At 37.2% G+C, this 25773-nt stretch overlaps 1 protein-coding gene across 1 annotated transcript; it reads right to left on the bottom strand.

The window, feature by feature from the left end:
* Positions 1 to 4134: 4134 nt before the first annotated feature.
* LOC127973145 (protein ABHD15) lies at positions 4135 to 11923 on the bottom strand. The gene is made up of 3 exons (XM_052577240.1): positions 10660 to 11923; positions 7579 to 7931; positions 4135 to 5876 (listed from the first exon to the last, which is right to left on the bottom strand). The coding sequence occupies exons 1-3, from the start codon at positions 11158 to 11160 to the stop codon at positions 5324 to 5326; spliced, it is 1407 nt and encodes a 468-aa protein (XP_052433200.1). The 5' UTR covers positions 11161 to 11923; the 3' UTR covers positions 4135 to 5323.
* Between the last annotated feature and the right edge of the window lie 13850 nt (positions 11924 to 25773).

Raw genomic sequence — 25773 nt, 5'->3', positions numbered from 1 at the left:
GCGACTGACCAATCAGAGTTGAGTATTCCTGTAAATGCCGAAATTTAGTTTGATTGTCTGATAATGTAAAATGCATTAACTAAATATGTGCAATGCATTCTCTGTTTGCAGTGTTGTCAAATCCTGCAGTGAAGGAAATAGAAAATTATTTACTCCATTATTAAAAAGCAAAGACACTATTAAAATGCATTGTATTGTTACTTTAGTTGTTTAATCCTTTCTCTTTGGGACAACCCTTGACTGTAACAGTGGAAACTAACGTCCTGCTCTTTTGGCCTGTGCCTGGTATATCTGATGACAGTCAGCAGTCAAGTGCCCTCAGATCATGCTACACAGGCATGAAGTTGCACAATGGGAAAAAAACCTGATGCAGGTCTCCACCAGAGAGGGCAATGCTACCACGTAGCCGCCGGTAAATGTAGCCAGCTTCTCCTTCTTCCTCCTCAACCAGCCGTAAAGATCACAAAGAATGCGATTCAGCCACGGTCAAATCAAAGTTGGAAGAATGTGAGGTCCTGATCTTGCCCCCTTCAGACAAGCCAGCCAACCTGTCACCCTACATTACATCTCCTGCCATCAGTCCTCCTCGTGTCTCTGCCCAGGGGACAGGCGTTAACCAGCTCTTCTCTGAGTCACAGCCAACTATACTGAGAGATTAACGCAGATTTAGGTATGGGAGGAAAGAAGAAGAAGAAAAATAGAGCAAGAGAGATACATAACATGTGTTAGAGAAATAGAGAGAGAGAGAGAGAGAGTCCACCCCACCTAGTACATCTGCGTCATGCACATGTGAAGAATTTGCCGAAGGCTTCTGCAAATATTTGCTGCTTGAGTTGGGAAATGGTCACACCTGGGTAGCAGCGACATAAGGACAGTTCAAATAACACAGGTGCTGTACTTCTGCAGAGTCCAGATTACATCAACAAAAACACAAAAAACATCAGCCAGAATCATGTGGCCTTTGGTTCTAACTTAAGCTTTAAGTTCACCTGGAACAAATCTATCCAAAAACGTGAGCTATTCAATGCATTTCATTCATGTGGAATATGGTGTGCGGATGTGGCCTTTCTTACATCACCGTGTGATGGGTCAATATTGCCCTCTGATGACCCACTAATGATGTGCTTCCCCCCCGTGCTGCTAATTCACCCTTCTAATGCATACACTGTACTGCTGTTGAAGAGCTTCTCTGAACTATGACATGGTTAAAATCATTGTTTCATTCTGTGAAACCCTAGTGTTTTGTGCACGCCGGGACAAAAGCATTGTATGAATTTTGAAGAAGAATTATTTCGGCTACATTTGTCATGTTTCAGCTTAAAAATAGATGCTAAATATAAACTTGCTTTCTGAGCCAAAATGAGTGAGCTCTGCGTCATGGTAACTGTCACTCATGCCTGCATTGCTTTTCCATAGTCTCGGCCTGTTTCCCATACTGCCATCCAGAGGTGGACTAGTACACAATTCCATTACTTGAGTAAAGTAAAAACATTAAAACAAACCTTCAAAAATGCTCCCGGTGTACTTTGATGTCATACACAGAACAGTCTTCAAGTCATAAACCTATTGTGCTTTGGTAGGAGACACTTTCTTCTGGGTTTATACAGATAATATTTTCATTTACACAATTTTGCAAAATCGCGCGATATTGTGTTTAATATATACCACAAGATTAGCTTATTATTGAATTGCTGTAAATAAATATCACATTTGCAACTGGTCAGTGTTCAAAAAATGCTGGGAAATCACTTAGCCTTACAAGAGTGATTAATGATAGACTGTCTGAAAAAAGCAAAGAAGAAAAAAAATCATCCACTGACTTTCAAAGTTAACAACTTTCTACTTCGAGGACCTTGATAGAAATGTAGTGGAGTGAAAAGTATGATATATGCTTTTTAAATGTAGTGAAGTCATAAGTGTCCAGAAAAAGTAAATGTACTTTGTTACTGTCCACCTCTGCTGCTGGAAAACACTTGTGAAGCAATGTGCTCGAGTGTGCATGGAACATAAAGATCTTCAGACATTACAAATGACGAAGAAAAAAAAAAGTTGTTATATGATAAGCCTGTAAGATTATAATGCATATGAATTGTGGATAAAATTGCAAACAGAGCAAAACAAATAATGTCATAAGAAATCTCTTATTCACTTTTACTTTTAGATCCTTTCCTCTGATGTGATTAATGTGTACCTTATTGACATATTTGTTATTGTTAATTAAACCTAATAATATTGTTATTGTTCAATGAAATGAAATGGAAATAAAATGTAAAGCTTAAAAACTTGAACAAAAAAAAATACAAATGTTGCCTTGGAAGTTAAAATTGCAACAAAAAAAAAAATACATGTCAAATAAAATTAAAGCAATTTAGAAATATATGTAACTATATGACAAAGCTTTACTAAAATGACTAAACTTAAACAATAATTAATGATAATGAAAAATATAAATAATAAAAACATTCAAAACATTATAAATACTATAATAATAACATCGTGACACACATTATAAGTCAAATCAAAATTATTCAGATATATAACACTAACAGGTGTAAGCTTTTAACTTAACTTATAAGTGCATAAAATCAAATGTACAGCTATGCAATCCTTAGACCAACAATTATAGTACCAAATTATTGCAGAAAAAAGGGAAGTAGTTTCTGTGACAAAATATTTAGGATTGGAAAAAGTGTAGTTGTAATAGTTTTAAGAACTTACCAATAAGCACCCATAGTACGGGACAAGTGATCTAAATATATAGTGATTACTGCCCTGTTTTCACTATTATCCACTAGATGGCACCATAAGGCAGTTATGTAAAGATGCTGGACTTTATCAATGTATGAGTAATGTCAAAAGCAGTAGCATATATTGACTATTACTTTAGCATAATCCTTGCTATATATATATATAATACAATATACAATATAATACAATATAATAACAGTTGTTTGATACTGTATGACAAAATATTCTAACTGAATTTCACTGTTGACTGTTCGCAGTGTGGTGTCACCGATAGACAAGGTAAACAATCAACTCATATTAGGAGCTAATGTTATAACCTTAACGATTATTAAAACTGATTAAGGCATACATAATCGATTATGAAAACAAATGTTTGGGAACACAAAAGGGCAATTAAATTATAGTGCTAAATCTAAAAGGGCAGTTTTCTGGTCTGTAGGACATCTCAGTGGAAATGAAGACAAACCACTAAAAGATTTTATTTATTTTATTTTTTACAAACCAATACTTTTACTCAGCAAAGACGCATTAAACTGGTCGAAAGTGACAATAAAGACTTTAATAATGATTTCTAATTCAAATAACGGCTGTTCTTTTGAACTTTATTCATCAAGCAATCCCGAAAAACATGGTTTCTACAAAATGATGAATCGGCACAACCGTTTTCAACACCGATAATAAGAAATGCGTCTTTAGCATATCAGAATGATTTATGAAACATCATGTAATACTGAAAACTTGAGTAATGATGCTGAAAACTGAATTTTATATTAGGAATATTACATTTTCAAATAGCAATATTTCACAATATTAGAGTTTTTACTGTATTTTGCAGAAGAGATGCAAATGAATGCAGTCTGGGTGAGCAAAAATCTTTGCAACCACAAACTTTTGAATAGTACAAAATTGCATGTCACATATTACAGTCTCAAGCATTCTATAACATACAGGTATGTGCCAATACAAGCCTGTATATTAAAAATGTTTTTCCAGGATGATACAGACTGGAAAATTGATGTCTTTTGGTATGTAGGTTAATTATGAAGAAAAAAAGCCAGAGGAAGAGCCCATTTTGAACTGCAGAGACTGTCTCTTCTAATCATACCTCCTCTCTCTGAGCTCAGGCTCCAGGCTGACGCTATATTTGGGGCTGTCCAGTAAAAGTGTGATCATGCATCAAATTCACGGTGTGATCAGACAGCGTGGAGCTTTGTGACTAAACGCACATGCTAACAAACGCTTCAGTTTTGCAGTCATTTTTGTGAGTCTGCTCTCAGGAACAGTTGTGGGAGTCAATTAATTCCCATTTCTGTTTCATGCAGTCCGTTGCATAACCTATAATTCTGATGCCCCATTTACTAACAAAACCTGACTCGCATACATGAATGTGTTAAGCCGAAACCCTTTAATTGAAGCTCCCATGTTCACAGACACCAGATACACATTACAAACATTTGAGATGGATATAGGAAAGGCAGAAAGGAAAAACAGAGGGGAAAATAAATCAGTGTTGGAGCTCCACCCATGTCAATGAGTGACCAGCTTTCCCTGAAACCTCAGAATGATATCATGTGAAACCCTAGCAGTGCTAACGGACTCTTTACTCTGAATCCACAAGCTCCTTTTATGGTGGAGAAATATCTAAATAAACTAGCAATCTCTCAGAAAAACAGTATTATACAGAGGGAATAACAGAATGTCACTTTTGCATTATCGGATGCAGCGAATGTACTAACGTCCAAAGTACCAAAAGGAAAGGCCAGTATGTAGCCACTAGCCATCTTTGACCCCTGTCTCCTGTTATTTCTTAATCTTCACTAAATTCTGGAATGAAATACTGAAAAATTTGGACCATTCCCTTTGAAAAAGACATACAAAAATTTAAGGCTAAAGTATTTACTCCCATTCAGTGATGCAATTTTTTTAATCAGTATTTGTATTACATTCAAAAATCTTAACATATTTAAAACGATAAATCTGAGAAGCAAAACTTGTTTTCAGAAAATCTTACAAAATTTAGTGAGCTCAAAAATTGCCAGTGGACTAAGAAATTTATTTAAAGAAATCCAATAAATATTTTTGTTTACTTACTGAACTAGCAAACTATTTTCTTCTTGTTTGAAGTACACCATTTACTAAATTTAGGAAGCCAAAAATGACCAGTGTGGTAATACATTTATTTTGAGATATTTAATCAAGTCTTGTTATCTAACACTAAAAAATACATTGTTTTAAGGATTTTATTACCAGAGATACTATCAAAAATACTGATTAAAACGTTAATTTGCCATTGAATGTGAACATTTTAAACTATGATTCAGTAACCTTTCTAATGTTTTCACAAAAAATGTTTTTTACATCCTCAAAGACAGGCGCAGTCTATCTGTTGACAGAGGTAGTCCAATTTCTGAATAGTCCTGAATGCAAACAGAGATATTTTGACTCAGCTGCTGATTTTCTTGGCTGAAACATCAGGTCAGACAAAGGGTTCTAACTGATCCTTTTCTGGCAGTGTTCTTGGCCATTTCAGTCTCTCCATAATCCCAAACAAAGTGAGGACCCTCTGAGCACATCATCATCTGGTGTAGGACCTCTGCCAGTTGTAAATGGCGTGAATGTTATGTGAGCAGACGGGCAGTCTTTTGCATGTGCTGACACTACGATGGCGGAAAGTCTTGCCAGGCCCACTCAGACCCCTCCGCCGGGCCGCCAGCTTGGCTCGCTCCTCCGCAGCAAAGAAATCAGTGGTGGCCCGAAAGAACTCCAGTACAGCCTGGTGGCTCCAGACGATCGGGCCCTCGTCTGATGTGGAGAACCCGCAGTGGCCACCGTGGGCAGTCAAAAGTAGGAAGAAATGTGGGTTGCTCTCAAAAAGCTCTAACGGTAGCGTGGCCTGAGGCTCCCCTCGGATGGGGTCATCCTGGCTGCACACACACAGAACAGGAATGGCCACTTCATCTATGTCCCTCAGTGGATCGTTACGTTCCCAGTAAGCCTCCCAGCTACCTGCCCCATCCGGAGTCCCCTTTAAGCCAGAATGACAGAACAGGGCCTCCTCCATTGCCTTCAAAGAGCAGCTGGAGAATAAGCTGTCTGTGTGGACAAGCTCTCCGAGCACAGTTTTATACCTGCAATAAAAGATATAACACAATATTGATTATAATCATTATAGAGAAGGGCAGCAAAGGAAGAGTTTTGTTTTCATCATTGATTCGAGGTACAACTAAGCAGGAAACCTGTTTAGACAGATCGCAGAAATCAATAGCACTGGATACGCATTGCTAGTCGGTATGGCAACAGTGTTTTATTTAAATTTGAATCACCCCAAGTTTTTATTTCAGAAACACCTGATTTGTAACCAATGCCTTTGAAAAAGACAAACACAACTTTAAATCTAATCTATAGAATGCCATTCAACAATGAAAAAAACAATCCTTGAAACAAGAAACTGACCAAATACATTATTTTCTCTATATATATAGCTGAAGTGTGTCAGAAGGAAATATCAGTTTACATTTTGCCATGAATTTTGTTTGCACAAGAAGTCTGACAACAGCCAGTGCTCCACAGAGATCTGATCTCATCATCATCAGTCTGTCTGGAATAACATGAAGAAACTGAACAAACTGAGACAGACTCAATCCAGAAGAACTGTGAAGACGTCTCCAAGATGCTTCAAGAAACCTGCAAAGCTTCCTGAAAAACAATGCGCAAGTGCACCTAGAGCAAAAGATGCTTTAAAACGCAAAGGGTGGTCCCACCAAATGTTGATTTAATTAAATTAATAGAAGTTGACTGATCAAATTTATGACGTAATTTTTTGACAGCATCCTCATTTTACAGCATTTTTATGCAAGTGCCTGAAACTTTTAACACTACTGAGATGACTTCACAGTTCTTCTGGATTGAGTCTGTCTCAGTTTGTTCAGTTTCTTCATGTTATTCCAGACAGACTGATGATGATGATGATGAGATCAGATCTCTGTGTGGAGCACAATCTCACTGGATTATTACAATTAATGGCAAAATGAATGTTTGTAAATGTAAACTAATATTTCCCATTGACACACTACAGAAAAAGATAGAAATAACGGACTTAAAAAAAAATTTTGCTGGTGAAAATGCTAGCGTTCAAATCATTTTGGCCACCACTGTATGCATATATGTGTGTGTGATACATAAACACATATATATACATATACATGGTGATTTTTTAATTTTTGCAGACTCACATTTTTCTTGTTTTTATTACCATTTTTTCCCAGCAATTCAGCAGTTACATAATAGATATGTGTGCTCTGGGGCTCTTCTGTTCAGTCTGTCAAGGTCAGACGTCCACGAGTAAAAACAATGGAGAACTGCTTTGGATAGAATTGACTTTGTAATTCTAACTGAAAGCAACACTGACACTGTTTTTTTATGTTAAATCTGTAAAGCTGCTTGCTTTACAGCAATATATTGTATAAAGTGTGATATACATAATGTGACTTGAGTGGAGCGCCGCATTGTAGAGGTTTTGCAAAAATATCCCATCAGATGCTTTCTTAACTGTTTGTTAAGAACGGTTTATTTTTGTTAGTAAGAGTAAAGTGCACAGCACAATTTAACATATGTTGATATGCTACCAGCAGTGTCAGGATGTTCGCTTACACTACAACACTGCTTAGGTTTTTCAAACTTCTTTTTAACTTTACTGTAAGTGAATACTGAAACAGAACTTAAAACTGACAAAAAAAAAGACTACATGACAGTTTAGTCCATTTCTAAACAGTCCTGAATATAAACTCAGGATATAAACTGAGAGGAACAGGATCTTCCCTATAACCCTACCTGCTGAGGCAGATTTTTTGGTAAAGCACAAGAGCCCAGTGGAACGGCCAGGTCGGGCCACTCTCAAACCAGCTCTGGCAGCGGAAAACTGGAGAGAGGCAGGCCGCAGCCGTCACGTAGCTGGAGGAACCGCACTCGCCCAAGTAGGACAGCAGGAGTCCTGAACCGGTGCTCTCACTCACAGCGTAGATCTGGCCCGCTGGCTGTCGGTACCGAATGTAGCGTACCGCTTCCCGTAGGTCAGTCGGGTCACCGAACTGCTGCAGCTTCACAGTACAGAGCGGCGTCCCATTTTGACTCCGGCGGTTGAAGATCACAGGAAGATAGCCGTGACTCAGAGCTGCCTCACAGAGCTGAGGAGAAAAGAAAAAAACAGAAAGCGTCATATGCCAGATACAGCACACAGGGGTCATACTTGTGCATATAAACGGAGATGTTTTACTTGACTCTTATCCACACCTGTAATAAGTAGTTTAGAGTTAAAGTAAAAATAGATATTATAACATATACATATTTTGAAGCAGGACGCAGCCATATAACTCTCTTAAATATACACACATACATAAACGTGTATTTTGCTACCATAATGTGGTCGGGTAGCTTTCTCTGTAGCCAAATTGTGTTAATATCAGGGTTGTGCTAAATTCTGTTACTTGATGGAAGGACCAGCAACACTGCCGCCAAATTCCACAAGTCTGAAGAATTCTTAGAAATAAATAATAATCTGACAGAGTGCAAAATATCACAATTTCCCATAATCTTAGAGTGAGATCGAGGAAAACATAGCAGATGATAAAATTCTATACTGAACCTTAAAAAAATATTTTTATACAAGCATTAAATTCAGTCATTTTAAATCCTTAAGTAAATTGAGGCAGCACAATAATATACAATATGAAACATACATTTTCATTTTGAGATCGAAGGTTATTAAATTACGAATGTTTTTAAGGATTCAATTCCAGTGATCTTAAGATGATATAAATGTAAGGAATAAATTGCACAGGCCCAAAAACATCACAGCACAGTGTGTATACTGTAACTAAAAATGTAGGATTCATCACCAAGAGCAAGTGTGCTGAACTTTTTTTTTTTCTTGAATACCTTATTCTCAACATATCATAACTTAACCAGAAACTGAGATGTGGAGCTCGTATGAGAAATAAGATTTCAAATCTGGCTTGAAACACCCATCCTATTCCTCTTCACCCTGTTATTTTCTGTCATCATTATATGCTCTTATTAGGAGTACACTAACAAAAAGACTAAAAAAAACAAAAACGAAAAAGCACAGTAATTCCTCTGTTCTATTCATGATGGCAAATGTCTAATTGTTCCAAGATGCAAATGAAATGACTTAATGTAGAAACAGGATCTGCCTCTCACCACAGTATTTTCATGTCCCTTACTTACGTCAGTCAGGAAACACACTAGCTCTTACTGCAGTCCAGCACTGCTTTACGAAGTGCAAATTGGATGCAGCCTCACACCTAGCACGCAGTGATCACCCCGTAAATAGCATTAATCTGAAACGTATGGAAACCGTAAAGTGGACTAGCTCTCAACCCCAACCAACACCTTAAAATGTGTCTATTTGAACATACAGACTTGCGTATTACAGCCTTGAAACAGACCCAGCCAAACATATAAAACTGAAGGGGAACCATATGCATTACTTCACTGTTATGTAAAAAAATAAAGAAGTTTAGTCTCTGCTAATTTACATTTTTAGTCAGTCTAATCGAGACCCATTGTCAGAAATAGTTTTTTCACAACAACGCAAAAAAATGGTTGAGCAAAGATCCCACTGACTTCTTGGCATTTGACTATCAACAATTGTCTCTTATATGCCATCTGTCAACAAAGATACTTCCACCATTACTGCTCTCAGTCATGTCCCGCAAAAAAAGAAGGAGCAGAGGAGCCTGCTGACACACTGATTATATTCTCCACAATACACAGCTAACAAAGTTCCGGTGAGCACAGAGCATATTTCTCTGGGAATCATCCATGATGGAGCGTGAAAGCTAATGAGTTTACTTAAAGTTGCCTGGGGCTTTAGGTCTGGAATATGGAGCGAGCTCCAAATTGGGTGAGGAGGAATGACTCACTTCTGACTCTACTGCAAAGAGTCAGAGAGGGGGTCTTTCATGCACGCTGTAATTGAAATAATGAAAAAGTCATGCAGCCAGCATCTTCTCCCTAATGCAAAACAGTCAAATGGAATATAATCACTTCACCTTTAATGTACTCCAGTTTCATAATGTATTCTCAATACTAATTTGCTACTTGCCCCTGAGGATTAATACCTCTGCATTTGATTGTAATGCATTGTTTTCTGTTAACAACTAATTTGGCATTGTTAATAACTATGTTTCTCATGTCTGTTAAATATAACCCCACCCCATAGACAGTATATGTGGACAATAAAATGGTTTCACATGCAAGCTAATCATCACCTGTACATGCACAATATATGGACTAGACTGAAAAATACAATTTTTGTGCCCAAGTACTGTAAACCACTGACTTTATTCTGACTCCTGAAATCAACAGCTGCTCCTTTTCATGAAGGAAAAGAAAAATAAACACCAGACACACATCTGGAATGGCCTACACATCTCAACAGAAAAGCTTTATACATGTGTTTAGGAAACCAGTTAAGATATTTTGGTTGCTATTTAGCATTTCAGGTGAAATACTTTTTGCCTCATAAAACCCTATAATGGCGAAAATATGAGTTTTATTCAAATTCGTTTTTTGAATTTGCTAAGCTGCATAACAGGTTGAAAGGCCAAAGTTTAAAGGTCATAACTGGTTCTTTTAAGCTTTTGAACAGGTGTCAAAGAGAATACTTAAACATTTCATAGGCCTATCTATCTATCTATCTATCTATCTATCTATCTATCTATCTATCAAAGGTTAAAGATCATGGTTCTTTTGATCATCTGTATATGGGTCAAAGAGAACACGCGTGTGTATGCATGTATACACACACAGAGAGAGAGAGAGATAGAGCACCGCACCGCACCGCACTCTTTAATCCTAAAAAGGGAAAAAATGTTTCAAGATCACCATTACCTTGAGCACATTCCTGGTGATTTTCCCAAAAGAGTTGGGAATGATGAGCAGAACTGGACTTGTGGAATTACTGGAGGTCCTGCGCCTCTTGTAATGTGCTGCACCAACAACAGCCCAGTCCAACGCCACGAGTCCATCATCACTCAACTGCAAATGATCTCGAATGAAATGCACCGGACAGTCAAACGGCCACAAAGCGCCGAAAACAGTCTGCAAAGACGACATCATTCGCCAGTTCCATTTTGGTATCGATAAAGTCTTGCAAAAACTCATGCAATGTTTGAGAAGGTAGTTTGCCAGCGCCGAGGGTTTGCAGATCAAGGCGAGCGCGTCTGGTTCACCTTGCCCCTCTGGTTTCGAGTCGCATCTCTCCGCGGATCTTCGGCTCTCGCGTCGCGGCAGCAGCAGCGTGGAGTGACTCTCCGCTCCAAGACACTTGACCACTGGCCAGAGAATGGCCATCAAAACCATAAAACAAGCAGCAGCAATCCATTCCAGCATTTGAACGGCTTCGGAGACTGCAGTTGAGTAACCAGCAAAAAAAAAAACAAATAGCCTACCTCCAAAAGCTTCCGGATTTTGGTTTAAAAGCCCTACCAAATGACAGAAGCGAGTCAGGTTAGTGTTAATTGATAGCACAGGTAGTAGCCTAAAAAAACAGGCAGCCTCTGATAGCGATTGTTTCAACTTCAAAGTTTTGAAAAAGGGTGGTTTTTATAGCCAGTAATTCGTCGCTGTTCTCCAAGATGGAACGTTGTCCCATAATCACAATTTATGTCAGAAGAATGTGGTGTGTTGCCGCCATAGTTCAAAACGAAGCGCCCTCGCTGCCTCTCTTTGTGCTCCGTATGATTATGCAATAGGTCTTCTTTCGCAGTCAACTCTTCACCTGTATCCGCCTGTCACACTCATGCAGTCTTGTGGCATTTTTGTGCTCATTTCAGTGGTGTGCCACAGAACAGCTTTTGAGATTGATGATTGTCAGATAGTTTTCTGTGTGGAGTAGCATCACACACACACTGGCTCGAGCCCGTGAATCATCCCTGTTTTAGAGAAAGGAACGCCCTCTCCAGAAGATATTATTCATCTGCAATACTTTTAGGCTGATGCTGAAATAAATCGGACTCGTCTCCTACCTCTTTTAATCGTGTTTCATTACAGCAGTTGTTCATTAGCCTAAATGCTTGGATTACTAGCCTTCTTAAAGCAAATTCAATTTTGGTAGGAAGTTTTACACATAAAAAATAAACACTTTTCAGAAATAGTATTACATTTATACATCCTTACATGAGATAAAAACGAAATAGGCTATACATGTGTTCGAAAGCAATTTTATTTTACATGGAGCGGGTCGCCCCCTCATGGGTGTCGCTGATTACGTCACATGACCAGCTGTGTTTCATAGTTGAATAAGCTACTACTATTAGGCTACTACTAGAAATGCGTTTATATTTTGATAAAGCACGTTCTGCCAGTGGTCAGCTGTTTTACAGAGCATAAACATCTAAATGCATCAAACTAATTTAGTATTATAAAAACACTATGTATGCTAATCAGGGACAAATGCTGTGACATCAAATGTTTAAGGCAAACACATGACCAGTTAGCCAGTTAATCAGAATAATAAATAAATTAATTATAATGGGATGAATAAAAACCACCTAAAAATATACATAGTGCGCCTTTAAGAAAAGTAACATAATGTAATCCACTTAAACTATAAACGCACACAAGTTAGAAGTATACAGAAGAATACAAATATTTGACTTTTAGTTCAATCATTGCTTGCAAGATAAAATATTGTTTAGTTTACTAGTTTCAGAGTGATGAAAAAGTTTTGACAGATTGGAAGTAGGCAGCAAATTGCATTAATTTAAACCCACAGAATCACCTTATATTTATATTACATAATCATATTAGCTTTATGTGACCCTCTAATGTGTTTAAAAGTAGTCTGATCCTTCTAAAAAAAGGCAGAGTTAAAAAAAAATTCTAACTACATTATGGCTGAATGAGTGGGGGGTGTAATGCAATAAACAAAGCCTATATGGCACAGCGCCAGTTGGGTGTGTTGCCTATAGAGACTGCTGTCTGGCTCCACTTGAGCTATTGTTCTCAGTATATTCTTAATGCCTTCAGAATAGACACTGAAATGGTCCCATTAATGCCAGCATGTTTTTATAGTGCTGCGGACCGAGCGTCAGGATTACAGGCACCATGTGACATTAAGCTTTGTTTGTTTGACATTAAGGCTTAGGCTGGGTTTCTACATGCAACAAAATCTGTTTCCTTTCACATTTAACCTGGTCACTCCAGCGTGATAGCAGCTTTCGTGTGGAACAGAGGAAATATGGATTGGGGATTACATTGTATTGTTACGAGATGGAGAGATTGGGTAAAGGTGCATGTGGGGAGCTGTTGGATTATCGCTGTCTGACAAACCCTTCATTTCTATTTAACCCTCTGTTGCACCTTTTATATATTGATCATTTTATACACATTTTATTATATACCTTACCTTTTGTATGATAAACAATTTTAGTATTGTATATTTCCAACATGAAAACTTGGCCCAGATCAAGGCAGGATGTACAAAAATATAATATTTTGGGAATGCATGCTATATTAAACAAGTTTTCCGCTATGTCACACCCATACAGGATTCAATGACAATGAAAGTGTCTCAGAATAATCTTTGAAAAAGAGGACTGCCTCTGATTGCCTTGGGTGGACAGTGAGGAAACAAAGGAACCAAATGACAAATGGGGAAAGGTTTTTCAACAGCCGTGACCTTCAGGGCACAAATCCAACTGTCTGATCACTTTGTAGAGGCCCGACTGTATCACATTCTCCTCTGTGCCTTCACCCTCCTTTATGATTCAGATCTCCCTTGTATGTGATTGTGATAACACACACCTGCATTCACTGGGCCATATAAGTATGATGAAAGCATTCTATACTAATGTTTTTCCACCGCCGCTGCACATTAATGGATCTGGGAAGGGCTCGTCTATATCTGGCCCCTTCCCTTGAGTGCTGATTTCAACTGAAATACTAAAATTGAATCTAAGCCTACATAATGGCTTGAATTATAGAGCAAGTACAACCACATACATTATAAATGAGAAATCTCCTGCACAGGCAGCTGATCGTTCAGCCGAGTCATGCAGATTTAATTCCCAGTGAGTTGAACCTGAACTAAAAAAAACATTTAATCTTTCCTCTTTAAACTAAAATGAAATTAAAACATGTAACTGAGTCAACAGAAATGTTTGCTTTACTGCAAAGCGCTCTGACTAAATGAAAGACTGCTTACAGAGGGAAAGGAGAAGGTTTCAGTTTGCATTGTATAAATATTTTTTATTTTATTTTATTCTAAACCATCTACAAAATAAATGAAGGGAAATCAATAATGAAATTTTAAAATAATTTTAAAAAGAAAGGGGAAAAAAAGAGTTTAACCTAGCAGTCCCACTATAATTGTATAAGTATTTTTTAATTAGATTAAATTAAATTATTTTTAGACAGTCTAGGAAATAAATAAGGTGACATTAATAAAGAAATGAACAAATTATAAAATAAAAAGTTGGAAAAGACAGGGGTTTCTGTTTAGATTTAAATATTTTATTTTATTATTTTTAAACAAACCAAGAAAACAAATAAGTTGAATGAATAAAATAAAAAATCATAGATTAAAATAGAAAACAGGGAAAACGTAATCTTGATCACTGTAGTAACTCAAACATAACTAGTAAACAACACATGCACATATACCATTAATCATGTAATTGTCAGCAAAAGTGTCCAAGCATCACCATTACAGTAAACAATTAGTTATCTTCATTCTTAGTCTCATATATCACATGGTTGGCATGCTACAACTGTTTATACATGTTATGAAGAGCTGAAAAAGCTCATAAATTAGCAAAGAGATAGGATATACACCTGCCGTCTTCATCTAGTTGTTCCCGCTCTGAACCCCACTGATCTTAGGCACTGTGACGTCAACCATCAGATGCACACGGCTGCTTTAGAGGAATGTAAACAAACATGTTGATAAGCAAATCATTGAAACCGATGATAACCCCAATAATTAGTTCTGAGCCACCGCTCCTTAGGCCTTGTTCTGAGTGAAGGTTACAGAAATGTTTAGAATGCAGTGATGCTGCCAGCTCTCATTAAACTGTCTGTAAGAGCAAAGGTCTGGTTATGGCTGAGCTGTGGAGCAGGGACAGGCCCTTGCTGCTGTGATGGGTTTGCAGACACGTTGCAATGGTAAACAGTTCTAGGTGAGTATAAATTTGAGTATGTCACTATGGCGTGTGGGGTATTTTGAAAACTTGACCACATCCTCCCTGGTCTTCTTCATGATACACATTTCCTCTTTTAGAGGAATATGTTGAGACCAGCCAAACTATAACAGGTGCACTTAAGTTTCTTGTTCTTTTTTTAAGGTAATTCTGACTTCTTATCGCAAAATTCTGACCTTTTTCATGCAATTGCAAGTTTATATCTCACAAATCCTACCTCTTTTCGTCTCAGAGTTGCAGGTTCACGTCTTGCAGTTACAAGTTAACATTTCTTAATCTAAGTTAAGTCTCATAAACTAAAAAAGGTTTAGAAAAAAAGTACTGTTGGGTTGGGTTTTAGGAACTGGTTCCATATTTCCAAGAACCGTGAATTTGATAAGACTCTGCTTAACGATTTCTTTGTTCTCAATTTTATGTGATTTCAAAACAAACCAAGCGCAATGATGTGAAAGAGAATTAAGTACCCGTGAGCTGTTTTCTGTGCTTCGCACACATCCAATGCACATGCACAAAAATTCACCTCTAATATAGTGAGCACAAACTAAACCAAGTTCTCTTTTCATTCTTCTTGTGTTTGAGTGGACAAATACTAAATTGTCAAAATATCCTCATAAACACGGTCTGTTTTGTCTTATCTGAAAGTAAACAGTTGAGAAAGAAAATGTACGTGCAATAATATATTGGATCTGTGCATTCAGTATTAAAGTGACAGCAGCTTGAACCTGTCATCATCGGTGTCATTAATGTTAATCAAAGAACAAAAGAAAAATCAAATTGCTGATCTTGACTGAATAACTTCTGTAACTTTAATGAAGATAAATCCATATTCTTTTTGCAAAAATTAAAGCCTACAATGTTTTAGTTTTACTTTTGATTTCAATTTCTGTCCCTGAACTTTGTTCAGTTGCATTATTTGTGCAATATTGCTAAACTGATTATTTGTTCTTATTTTATTACTAATTTTTACCTGTCTTTAGTAACGTGTGAAATCTATGTTAGTTGGTGGTTTTTGCTGTTGTATTTTTGTTAAAACCACAGGGAAGTTTCTTTTTTAAGTGTTGTTTAGGCAGCTGGCTTTTGTTCATGGTATTCAGCTGCAAAAAGACACAGAATTAATATGTTTGATGTTTTTAATACCTTAATGGAATCAAAACTGGGAATCTGTCAGAACATTTGCAGGCCTCAGTTTAAGTGTTCCTCCAGATGCACTTGTGATAGACATGCACAGAATCAAATGACCATGAGCTTCTATAGATCCTGCATGAGCTTCAGTAAACACACATCAAAGAAATGCAGGATATACTTAAGAAGAGAAATTAAATAGAGATTTTCTTGTGCAAACAGCATGAGGTTTTGAGTTTCTAAGTAAGTTCCTGTTGAAGGTGACATGCTCTGGATGTTAGTGAAGCTGTCTTGACTCGAGCAATGCTGAGACACTGCAGGCAGCTGCTTTGTAAAGTATACTGTGGTCCACATCTCCATGGCAACCAAAGACATTTAGCGGCAGCAACAGCACAGCGGATGTTTTCACATGTTGCCATTCATAGGGGATTCAAACAGTCACAAAATGTCAGCTGTCATGAAGTCTGATATCAGACTGTAAGGTGAATGGTGGACAAAATATGCACACTCTTTTAATAATCAAGTTGAGTAAAAGTACTTACTTTCAGTGTATACTTAACCTAAGTATAAAAAGTCAGAGTACTTTATCTACTATACATAAGACTAGGGCTGTGAATCTTTGGGTCGGCAGCAATTCGATTTGATTCACGATTCATAGGTTTTCGATTCGATTCAAGAACGATTTTTGCAAATTTAGAATGATTAAATTCGATTCAATTCACAATTAAATGTGATTCGATTCTATTATAACGATTCGATTCTGTGTTCTTTAAGTGCATTCACAGGATTATTTAAATGCTTCCCCTAAATTCTTTAAATGCTCAATCAGGGGCCAAATTACACAGCAGTCTTTATGGTTAGAGAACCATAGGTTAGAGAGAGAGAGAAAAAAAAGAACATTTTGTCCATTGTTAGATGCTAGTTTAATGATGCTATGGCATGACAAGGCATACGTAAAAATGTATGCAAGCCAAGATAAAAAAAAAAAGTTTAAGAGTATTATGTATAAGCTAACATTTTGTCCCACCAGTGGCGTAGCTATCATTTCAGAAGTGACAGAAATGTCAAATATAATCATTTTATGTAGCCTGTATTATTGTAATAAAATATACTATTAGAAAATACACTTTATAGTTTCTGTACTGTAATAAACGATGTAAATAATTCAATTTATTGTGTTTTTTATTTTAGGTTAATCTTCTTCTTTTTTTTATTCAATTTAGCTGCCGATAAAGCCTGGCACGTCTATGAGAGCGAGTTCATTTCTTTGTCAGTGTGAAAACTTATTTATCTCATTTTCACAAAACAAAATGCTTTAGTAGCTATTTAACTTTTTCTCTCCATCAGCGAATGATGATTCTGAGAGAAAACACACCTGGGGCCCTATCTTGCACCCAGCGCAATTGACTTTGTACACCGACGCATGTGTCATTCCTATTTTGCACCTGCGCAAAGCGCGCTTTTCCCTCCACAGAAGCACGTCGCTAAACTAGTGGATGAACTTGCGCTCCCTGGGCGGTTCAGCGCAAAAAAGGAGGCGTGTTCCGGCGCAAACAATCCCTGGTGCTATTTTGCTGTTCCATTAAACAATTGCGCCACTGACCAGAAAAAACCTAGTCTAAAGTCAGTGGCGCGTTGCGCGTTGTTCATTTTGCTATTTTAAGGGCGCATGCTTGACCATAATGTATAGCGTGCACAACGCGCATACACTTTGCTCATGTAATCTACACAGATGCAACAGTTATTTTTGCAAATCATAAACTGTTACACTAAAAAAAAAAAAAATAACACATGAGATGACGGAAATCATTGTGGTGTGCACAAAAAAATAGGCATAAATCTAGCTTACAAATTATTCAGGCTAATTGTAGTAATTAAGGATCAGACCTGTTTGCCCAATAGTGGCAAGACATATAGGCTATGTAAGGACATCTGACAAATATGTTTGTCCGTCAAGAACCAGGAAAAAAATCGATGAAACAATTGTGGCTATTTCCTCCCACGCCTGTTTAACCGACGCTATTTTGGGTGGGTTTCTCCCATCCCCATACAACACAACTTCTCTGTCTTTCACTGCTCTTACAAGAACATCAGTCTCCTCGGCTGTGAACCGCTCCTGGCGTGCGCCTGGTAAATACGCCATAATAATAGCAATCCATAATGGAACTTGCGCACCTGCTTTTAAAGGGAATGTTGGATGACGCTCTGATTGGTTTATTTCACGTTACGCCCAAACCACACCTATGAATAATGAAGCTACTTCAGACCAACCCATTTTAGATTTTGCGCCGGGCGCAAGAGCCATTTATCCCGCCGGGAAAATAGCAACAGCGCCAAGACCCGCCCACAAAGTTACTTGCGCTTCGCGCTTTGACACTTGCGTTTCAGATCGTTAAAATAGGGCCCCAGATGTCTGTTAAAGCGACGAATGCTACTTTCTGCTCTGTTCATGCAATAAATACGCAGCATTCGACCGCTCAGGTAACGCCGTCGGTAAGATACAGAGAGCCACTGAAAAACTAAAGAAAAGTAAAACGACTTACTTTAGTATTAGGCCTACTGGCCACGAGTCCTGAGGAGAGATCACACATCAGCTGCGTCAGAGACAAACGAAGCGCGAGCGCAACCCTTTGACAGTCTCGTGCGGTGGAGCGCGTGAAGGAGAGAAGCGAACACTGTTCAAGGTCTCCATTAATTCGTGCTTGTATTAATTTAATGTGTATGTATTTTGAAAGCACTGAATCGCTATAGAAATCGCGATTCATTCGATTAGTGTCCGAGTTGGCGATTCAAAAATCATGTTTTTAAGCTCGATGCATTTAAATCGTCAAGGTTTGTAATCGATGCATCGAAGTGTATGTTTAACATGTAATTTCATTTAATTTAAAATGTCATTTCATTTCATTAGTGAATAAGTAGTGAATAAAAGATTAAAAAGTGAACAAGTGCAGTCAGTCTTTTTGATTTTTAATTATCATTCTGAAATGTAAAATTCTAATATTATAAAATATACAAGTATTCCAATTTTATATATTGTGGATATTTAATAATTTAATAATTATTAATACAAAATCCAAATAATTAAAATAATAATTCTAAATAATAATTGTATCTTGTTATAAGACTAATTCACTTTCAATTTAAAAGAAAAAAAACAATTATCAAATTGTTATAGAAATAAGATTAAAAGAAAATTCCCTGATAAAATACAGATGTGATAAAATGTATGACGATATGGCAGCATTCAAGCCTCATGACACACTCTGAGTCTCTGAGAAGATGAATACACACCAGAGTGATGAATGCGTCTGATGAGCCATGGAGCAACTAGCCACAGATCGGGTCTCATTAGAGCTGCCCCCTCCAGGGACCCAACACCCCTCACAGGGAAATGACTTCAACCTCACAGTTGCAGCTGTTGACGGGGTAGAGGAGAAAAAGACTAGAACGAGGCCAATGGATCAAATAAACCTGACAGAATCATCACAGAACAAAACCTAGTTTGTTGTTTTGTCACTATGGTTCATCTTTTAAAAAAACTTGCTCAACAAAACTGCAAAGATGCATGCTTTCCATTCTTCCTGTCAGTGGTCTTTGTGTGCTGTGAATGTGTGGTAAACAAAACACTACTTTGTGGCCAAGTACACAGTGAATGAATGGGCTGAAAAGGTTACTGTTTGTTGTACAATTCTGGCCAAGTGAACCAAAAGATACAGAAGGAGCGACAGAGAGAAAACACACTGAAAGGTCACCTCTATTTCCACTGATGTATTGTGTTTGCATTTGTTCTTCCAAGACACTGAAAGCAAAAATCGGGACTATATTTTTGATTACAAACCTAATATACTGAGCTCATTTGTGACCTGTGTATGCAATAGACACAGAACAAAAGCAAAGGATCTTTAAACTGAAAATGTGTTACTTGAAAATTACTCACTTGAGACTCTCTAGGCCTGTTTTCATCTTAAAGTTAAACTTCCAGCAAACCATCCATCGCCTGCAAGTGTTGTAATGGATTGTATTTCACTGAAGCAGAATCTCGAACTTCTCTGATGGTTGTTTCAATGTAGCACACGAGTGAGTCAGACTTTCATTCTTCTCTTTGATCTTCCTGTCTCTCTGTGAATGCATTGTGGGACATCTCAGATCAACCCTAGACTCAGAAAAGATGAAAACAAAGTGTTATGAGAGCCATTAAATGAAAGCTGACTTAACACAAGCTCTCTGATCACTGTGTCTCTTTTCTCTGCCTCAGAGTGTGTTTTGAAACTTCTGTAGGGGTACAGTATTAAAAAGTCTCACACATTCTGGTGTGTCAAAAGATCTATTTCTCTGTGTGGAAAGCTGGAAGAAATCTGTCTGCGCTTCAACATCAGTTATAAAATGTGTGCAGACTGATAAAGGGAGCTGAAATGAGCTGTGACTGATTATGCGTGTGCATGTGTGCTCAGCACCATAACCTCAAATAAATACTGCCGTCTAGCTGGCTCATAGAAACTCTCTTCTCTAAACAAGACTTCTTTCATCATGACTTGCTGCTTCTGAGTTTATCAGAGTGGTTTTGGGTACATTAAGCCTATACTTGAAGCCAATACTATATCTATCTATAGCATTTGAAGGAATATTTCACCCAATATTGAAATTCTTTGAAACAGAGGAATACATTTAATTTAATTTAATTTAATTTAATTTAATCAAATGCTACTGAATAATTAATGTTTTCAGAATATTCATGAATATTAATTTCTTATTTAAATAAAATTGTAAATAAGTACAATACTAATTATGTGTTATAAATTACAATAAAAAGGCTATACATTGAGAAAAATGCATGCAAAACAAGCAGAAAATTGCTAGTAAATTACGGAAAGACCTCAATAGCATTTCCTTGTAAAATGTACTCCAATAATTTGTTTTATTTACTACTTTAATTTTTTTTAAATATACAATTTGTAAATCATTAATATAATTTAAAATCAATTATCATTTATTAATTATCACTTTATCACCATTTGTTTAGTCCATACAACTTTTGTAGTCCATTCAGAAAATGTTTAGTGAATAAAAACATACATTTGGTCTGTTTCTCACACAAAGTTATGATAAGCTGTCTGGACCACTTTTAAAATACTTTTTTGGAGCTTGGCATTATAATAACCATGCATTTTTTTTGTATGGAAAGATGAGGCTTGAACATCCATTTGTTACAGTGCACAAATGCATATGCATGATCAAAAACCTTGACATGAGTTGAATTGCATAATCACATTCTTTTGGGTCAGCTGTTGCAGCAAAAAATCTCCCTGCTTACACACTCTCTCTCTCTGCTTCATAGAGAATTATTACAGTGGTGAAAATATCACAGGCACTGGGACTTCAGCATATCAAAGCAAAAAGAAAGAAAGCATAGAAGCGCTGGCTTAAAGGGATGATTCAGTAGCTCATGCTGCGGTCAGTGTGACACAGAATGAATAACACATCCACTGCCCATTCTTTCAACAACACAATGACAAAGATCAAATCACAACCACAAACAACAGAAAAACCTTAAACATGCCAGTGAACATATGAGTTGTACACTTTTCCTAAATAATTTCTTGGTGCAGTCATGCATACGTCCACAGTACACTGTCTCACCTCAGAACCTTGTGGCTCATTGACGCACAAACCAAAGGAATGAAAAACAAAGTATGGCTCTCTTGAGTGATTCTTGATCCGATGTAGAGCCACATGTGCCTCTCACGTCATTTCATCGCTGAATTTACACTACACTGTCATGAAGTGATTAGTTTGTTTTCTAAATACTTTTTGTGGGATTTGACTTTTGTTCTTTTTTTGTGCTGCATGACTTTCCCATGTAACTGAAACAGTCTGTTCCCTGTGATCTGGGACCTCTGTCCCAAGAGTCACATGCTGCGTTATCTGGTGACAAGCCAAAAGAAACAAAGGCCCATGGGACGCTCACGGTAAGCCTTTCCCTTGTTGTTATACCCTAGTAAGGGAAACATGAGCAAATGTGTCCAGTGAATGTTGTCTTTCATTGCATGTTATATTTATTTCACTTCAATGAAGTATAAACAATTTTAAAAAAATACCCTTAAATTTATGATACAGTACACTTAGCTAGTGCCAGTAGTGTTGGGGAAGTTTATGTATTTACGAGCGAGTCACTGAATTAGTCAAACAATTTATTCAATATTCATTGCTTAATGTAGGAACTTTGATGCATTGATTCATTCGATTCATTTAAGAATACAATCTTTAAAGCAAATCACTGAATCATTCACTCAACTGATTCATTCAGGAATGAAATGCCACTATTTGCATGTTGCTCTGAGACATGCAACAGTTGTTGTTATATTTGTTACGTTGTTCATGCTTTGATCTGAATGCAAACAACATATCCACACACATATGTTGCTTATGTTCAGTGGATACTCTCCAAAATGGCGCCAGGGTGACGTGAAGGAGACAAATTGTTGTATCAAGTCATTATTTTTGTTTTCTTTGTGCACAAAATGTATTCTTGTAGTTTTGTAAAATAACAGCTGAACCATTGATGTCACATGGACTATTTTAATGATGGCCTTACTTCGTTGGACCTTGATCATCTTAGTACCCTTGCTGTCTATGGAGCATCAGAAAGCTCTTGGAATTAATCAAAAATATCTAAATTTGTGACCCGAGGACGAACGAAGGTCTTGCAGGTTTGGAACAATGTGAGGGTATGTAATTCAGGACAGAATTTTCATTTTTGGGTGAACTATCCCCTTGAAGCAGTTTTTGCCTGTGATATTAATAATATGAATCAGAATCAAACATTATGAATCAGATCAACTCAAAAAAAGCTTTTGAACCTCAATTTAACTTACTGTTCTTGCGAAGTTCAGTCGCAGTGTTGTACGAAGGAAACCACTGAACTTATGCTAAAGGGCATGGGGCCTCCAAGAAAAAGAATCACAACCTTCATCTCCCTGGACTTTTACACAGAGAAATCAACGTCACTTCAAAGATTCTCTCCTCTCATCTGACAGTGAGAAGGGTTTCTATAAATATCCCCTGTGAATACAGCACCTTAACACCACTGCTTACGTGTAGTAGGCCGCGATTAAGATTTTCAGCACAGTACATTGCGCTCTCACTGTTACTTTTCCCTCCCTGACACAATTCCCATGTCTCCTTGTCCATTTAATCTGCTTGTCTATCTGAGAATGTCTATCTCAGCCTCTCCCTTTCATTTTGTACAGCTCTCACATATAAGAGAGGTTATAGGAAACTTTGCACAGCACACTCTAAATTTAAAATAGGATCTGTGTATGACATCACAGGCGTTAAAGAACTCTCACCAGGCCACTAATATCTTCTCCTGCCATCCCACCAACCAGCACTCAGATACTAACAGGTGAATTGTGTTAGGGCTCATTAGCACAAAACACCATCTGCTTTTCTAATTTCCTGTGTATTCCCGTTCTGGGAATAGCAAGCTCTACACCTCCCCACTGCTGGGATAAAGTGATGGACAAAAGCCACTTGGTCACATGCTATACCTTGCCGTCACAGTGAAAAACAAGCCTGGTGATTTGTCTTTCTTTTTTTTCTTTTTTTGTAATCACAACCAAAAAGAACATTATGTGTAATTAGTGTTACAAGACACTTCTGCTAGACAGATGATAGCTCCGCTGCTTGTTTTGTTCCACTCAGGGGGCACTATGTGGCAAGAGGACAGTACATTCGATCATGGCAGTAATAGCATGAGCGCTGCTGGCAGTAACTCATGCTGTCATAATGGAAAGAAAGCAGCACCTAATGCACTATAAAACCACATATAGAGCCACGTTATAAAGACACTTCCCAGCAATCTCTGCTGAGGTCTTCATGGTTACATGCAGATGGGGATCCAGCTGCTGCGGGACACAAGCTGAAAGAACAACAAGGTACAGATACTCCAATTAATATTAGAGCATCTCCAGATGCTTGTTTTCAATGCCGATTCACAATCATTTCATTGAAATTCATTAGTTTTCTGAGCAAAACTGGTGTCTAAAGCACAAACACTGGTTCTCTGTTAAATAATAGCCATCTGTGTAGTTTGCAGGGCCTGCATTTTTGACTGGGGAGTTTTTTTCTTCATTTCTATACTGTAAATAATGTGTGGAATGTATGGTAAAAAAAATGGCAGCAGTTTCTAGAACTTTGCTGAAAATATATACAGTATATTACCATTATGCTAACACAAGTGCACTAAAGTAATACAATACATAAGAATTTAGCAACATAACATATTACATTAAGAACCTTAAAGGGATAATTCACCCAAAAATGAAAATTTGATGTTTATCTTCTTACATCCCAGGGCATCCAAGATGTAGGTGACTTTGTTTCTTCAGTAGAACACAAACAAAGCTTTTTTTAACTCAAACCGTTGCAGTCTGTCAGTCTTATAATGGAGGTGAACTGGAATCACGGCTTTGAGAGTCAAAAAACAAACACAAAACCAAATGAAAACCTGTGGCTCGTGATGATACATTGATGTGTAAAGACACGAAAACAATCGGTCTTGGCAAGAAACTGAACAGTATTTATATACTTCACTATATAATATATTCACAAGTCACTTACTGTACATCTTGGATGCCCTGGGGATAAGCAGATAAAATGTTAATTTTTGACAACTAATTATTTAATAAATGGCAGTAAAAACCTAATTAAAATATTTAAAAGAAAAAAAAAACATAAATTGAAAACTGTGACACAGGGAATAGGAATGTAAATTTATGTTGTTGTTTTTTTCCCTGTAAATTATAAGATGACTTGTTCTCTTTCACATTTGAAAACTGTATATTTTAAGTAATTGTTCACTCCATGATGAAAATCCTTACATTAATTACTCTCATGTCGCTCCAAACCCATTAATCTTCGGAACATAAATCAAGATAATTTTGATGAAATCCTAGAGCTTTCTGAACCTGCATAGACATAAAAGCAACTACCTCGTTCAAGGCCCAGGAAGGTAGTAAAGACATCATTAAAATAGTCCATGTGACGTATATTGTCGTTGTGCTGCGGCCGTCCCAAGTTTTGAATCCCAGATTGTGGACCTTTTTCGACACCCCCCCCCCCCCCCCCCACATCACTTTGTGTCACTCACTACACTGTCCTATCTAAATAAAAGACAGTTATGTTGCTGTCTACGCAGAAGTGACAAAAATACAAAAAATATCATAAGAGTAGTTCAATTTACATGCTTGTGGGGTATAAAAAAAACTGATGTTATTGTTATTAACTGAAAATCTCATTCATGTAACATGAACATATGCATATTCTGATTTGGTATTTATAAGATTCATGACAATCATATGGCTACAAGGTGTTGTTGACATGATGGTCTTAACAACCGCTGTTCACCTCTGACTTTTATATTTAAAGAGCAGTGTGAACATTCTGCTAAACATCTCCTTTTGTATTCTATAGTTTTTCTGGATTAGAACAACAATAATGAAGGTGGGGTAAAGAGTAAATTATTTTAAATTTACACAATTTCATTCACATAATTGTAACTTTCCTTTTAAGTCCTTCATCTAAGCAACTGCTCAAGCGAAATGAGTAAGTCCTGTGAGAACTCATTTTTAATGTCCACAATTTGTTCATCTACATTGGTTGCGTCTGCCTTTTCTACATGATT

This window comes from Carassius gibelio, chromosome B15, assembly GCF_023724105.1.
Source record: "Carassius gibelio isolate Cgi1373 ecotype wild population from Czech Republic chromosome B15, carGib1.2-hapl.c, whole genome shotgun sequence".
Classification (NCBI taxonomy): domain Eukaryota; kingdom Metazoa; phylum Chordata; class Actinopteri; order Cypriniformes; family Cyprinidae; genus Carassius; species Carassius gibelio.
This window is presented reverse-complemented; position numbering and strand designations above follow the sequence as displayed.

Excerpts from the sequence above, each read along its gene's own strand:
- LOC127973145 (XM_052577240.1), bottom strand. The coding sequence starts at position 11,160 with ATGCTGGAATGGATTGCTGCTGCTTGTTTTATGGTTTTGATGGCCATT. Across the intron at positions 7,932-10,659 it reads TCACCAGGAATGTGCTCAAG|CTCTGTGAGGCAGCTCTGAG; the intron begins GTAATGGTGATC and ends TTTTCTCCTCAG. Across the intron at positions 5,877-7,578 it reads CAAAAAATCTGCCTCAGCAG|GTATAAAACTGTGCTCGGAG; the intron begins GTAGGGTTATAG and ends CTTTTATTGCAG.